General features: G+C 37.2%; 1 protein-coding gene across 1 annotated transcript; it reads right to left on the bottom strand.

Moving 5' to 3' along the window:
- Nucleotides 1-513: 513 nt before the first annotated feature.
- Nucleotides 514-1,440, bottom strand: LOC117715655 (taste receptor type 2 member 107-like). Its single transcript, XM_034512562.2, has one exon. The coding sequence runs from the start codon at nt 1,438-1,440 to the stop codon at nt 514-516; it is 927 nt and encodes a 308-aa protein (XP_034368453.1).
- Between the last annotated feature and the right edge of the window lie 732 nt (nt 1,441-2,172).

Here is a 2,172-nt window from a genome sequence, read left to right on the forward strand (position 1 = left end):
ACTCTGTTTCCTTAGAAGCTTTTGACATACCTTTATCTACTATTCTGGATATTTTTATTGCATCAAATATGTTCCATTAGCAGAAAATATTAGGACTTACACAATGAAGGCAATAGTCTCTGCTTAAAGAAGAAAATCCACACACAAGCATCAACTTCTGGTCCCTAGTTCTGTCTAGACACAAAGACTGATGATAACTGTCCAGTTTTTTTTTTTTTTTTTAACTCATCCTGGGAGCTACAGTGATTCACAAAGAAGTAAATATTTTTTCAGTTTATTCTCACCATAAAAACCTTTATGTGAATTTATCTCCAGGCTGATTGTTATCAGGTTATTTTGTGGGAAGAATTTACATAGTCAAGTCACAATGAGAAGGGAGGCTTCATGTGGATTTAAAATGCCACTAGAAAATTAGATTCCTTGAGATGTCAACCATAGCAGGAGGTTTTAGTAATGTCAGCTAACAGGTAAAAACCAGGAAAGAACATGGCAGCTTTTGATTTGCAAACCCATTTATGTGACTCTGAGATTTTCTGTTGTCTCCCAGCATTTTAGGTGCTGCAGTGCCTTCAAAGAGGCTTGCTTCAGCTGCTTGTTTCCTAGAATTAAGATGATTGAGTGACCACAGGGATAGAGGCAGGTGGCTGTCAAGCCAGTTATAAAGAGCAGTTTGTTTTCTGGCAGAGTAAAGCATAACACTTCTATGAAAAGGCCTATGAAATGCAGGATAAAGAGTGTGAAAAAAGATATTAGAACTTTCAAGGCTTTCACATGAGCTTCTGTGTTGAGGTCTCCGACTCCTGAATCATCTGAGCGCATTTGCCTGATATGTCTCCAGAGAAAAACAATCAACAGGAAGCAGGTAATCAGGGATACAATAATGAAGAAAAGGATTCCCAGATTGGTTAAACTTTGGTTAATAAGGAACTCATATGTCTGCTGGTGGACCCAAGATGTGTTTACCTGGTTCATTTTACTATCATGAAGTATCTTTGTCAGTTGTGGAAAACATAGTAACCATGAGGTAAGTAAGCATCCTAGCAGAAAGGTAAAAACTGCACTGATTCTTCTTTTCAGCCAGAGAAATACGGAATTGGAAAATTTTGCTATTTTTAGAAAGTAGAGGATGTTGAGGTTGGTGGCAAACCAGACACTTAAGTGATTGAGAAATACCCATATGTAAGTAATATATTCAGTTATGTTTCCAGAGATAAGCATGTGTGGAACAAATAATTGTATATACCCCTGTAAAATTATTATCCATATGACACCAATTCTGGAAATCGTCAAGCCAATGAGAATTAAACCAATCTTAGAGAGCTTCTTGTTTTTGGCATAGTCCATGCAGTTAACAAGTGCAATAAATGTGTCCCCTAAAACTCCCAGCACTGCCTCACTAGTGACAACACAAAGGAGGATGCCTTCTGCTGCATTCAGCATCTTTGCAGATTTCTAAGGTTCCTTCTGTTGCATCTATTGCAGATTATCTGCTGGAGAATGTTCCATATGGTGGCTTCTTGATGGAGGAGTTATATCATCTTCTTTATCTGCATAGAGACAAGCTTTTCAAGCCTATTGTCATGTGATGGAACCAGAATTTTATGTGTGCTCTTTTCTATTGTTTTTTTTGAAGACTTGTCTATAAAATGTGTGGAGACTCATGTTTGCTTGCAGTTTGTTAATAAGCAAATGGAAATATCTATTTCATAAAATTTACTTGTTCCTTTGAGACTATTTGCATTTAGCAATCAAATGTGGAGTATGAGTGTCAAATACACTGGTCAGACAAAGAAAATCAGCACTGCCCAACCTCTTCTTCATTATGAAGCCATCATCATCAACTTAGGTATGGTGCCACATGCTTGTAGTTCTAGCCCCTTGGGAAGCTCAGATTACTTGAATCCAGGGGTTTGAGACCTGGGTAATGTAGAAAAAGAACTTCAAAAACCAGAAAGAATTCAAACTCCAAAAATCAAGAAGGAGCGACAACAGAAGTCAAAATGCTTTGTAATGCATACAAGCACAATTAAAATACATTAAAAATAGGAGGAAGAAATGAAAATAACCCTTGACTCCAAACCAATGACACTATAGAACTTAGAGGCTTCACCATCAGCTGTAGTGATTCATATTCTGAATTATGTGGCCTTCATAGACAAAGATTTTGCTGAT

This window comes from Arvicanthis niloticus, chromosome 9 (assembly GCF_011762505.2).
Source record: "Arvicanthis niloticus isolate mArvNil1 chromosome 9, mArvNil1.pat.X, whole genome shotgun sequence".
Taxonomy (NCBI): Eukaryota; Metazoa; Chordata; class Mammalia; order Rodentia; family Muridae; genus Arvicanthis; species Arvicanthis niloticus.

Bases quoted from the DNA above. Each gene is read 5' to 3' on its own strand.
- LOC117715655 (XM_034512562.2), bottom strand. From the start codon at position 1,440: ATGCTGAATGCAGCAGAAGGCATCCTCCTTTGTGTTGTCACTAGTGAG.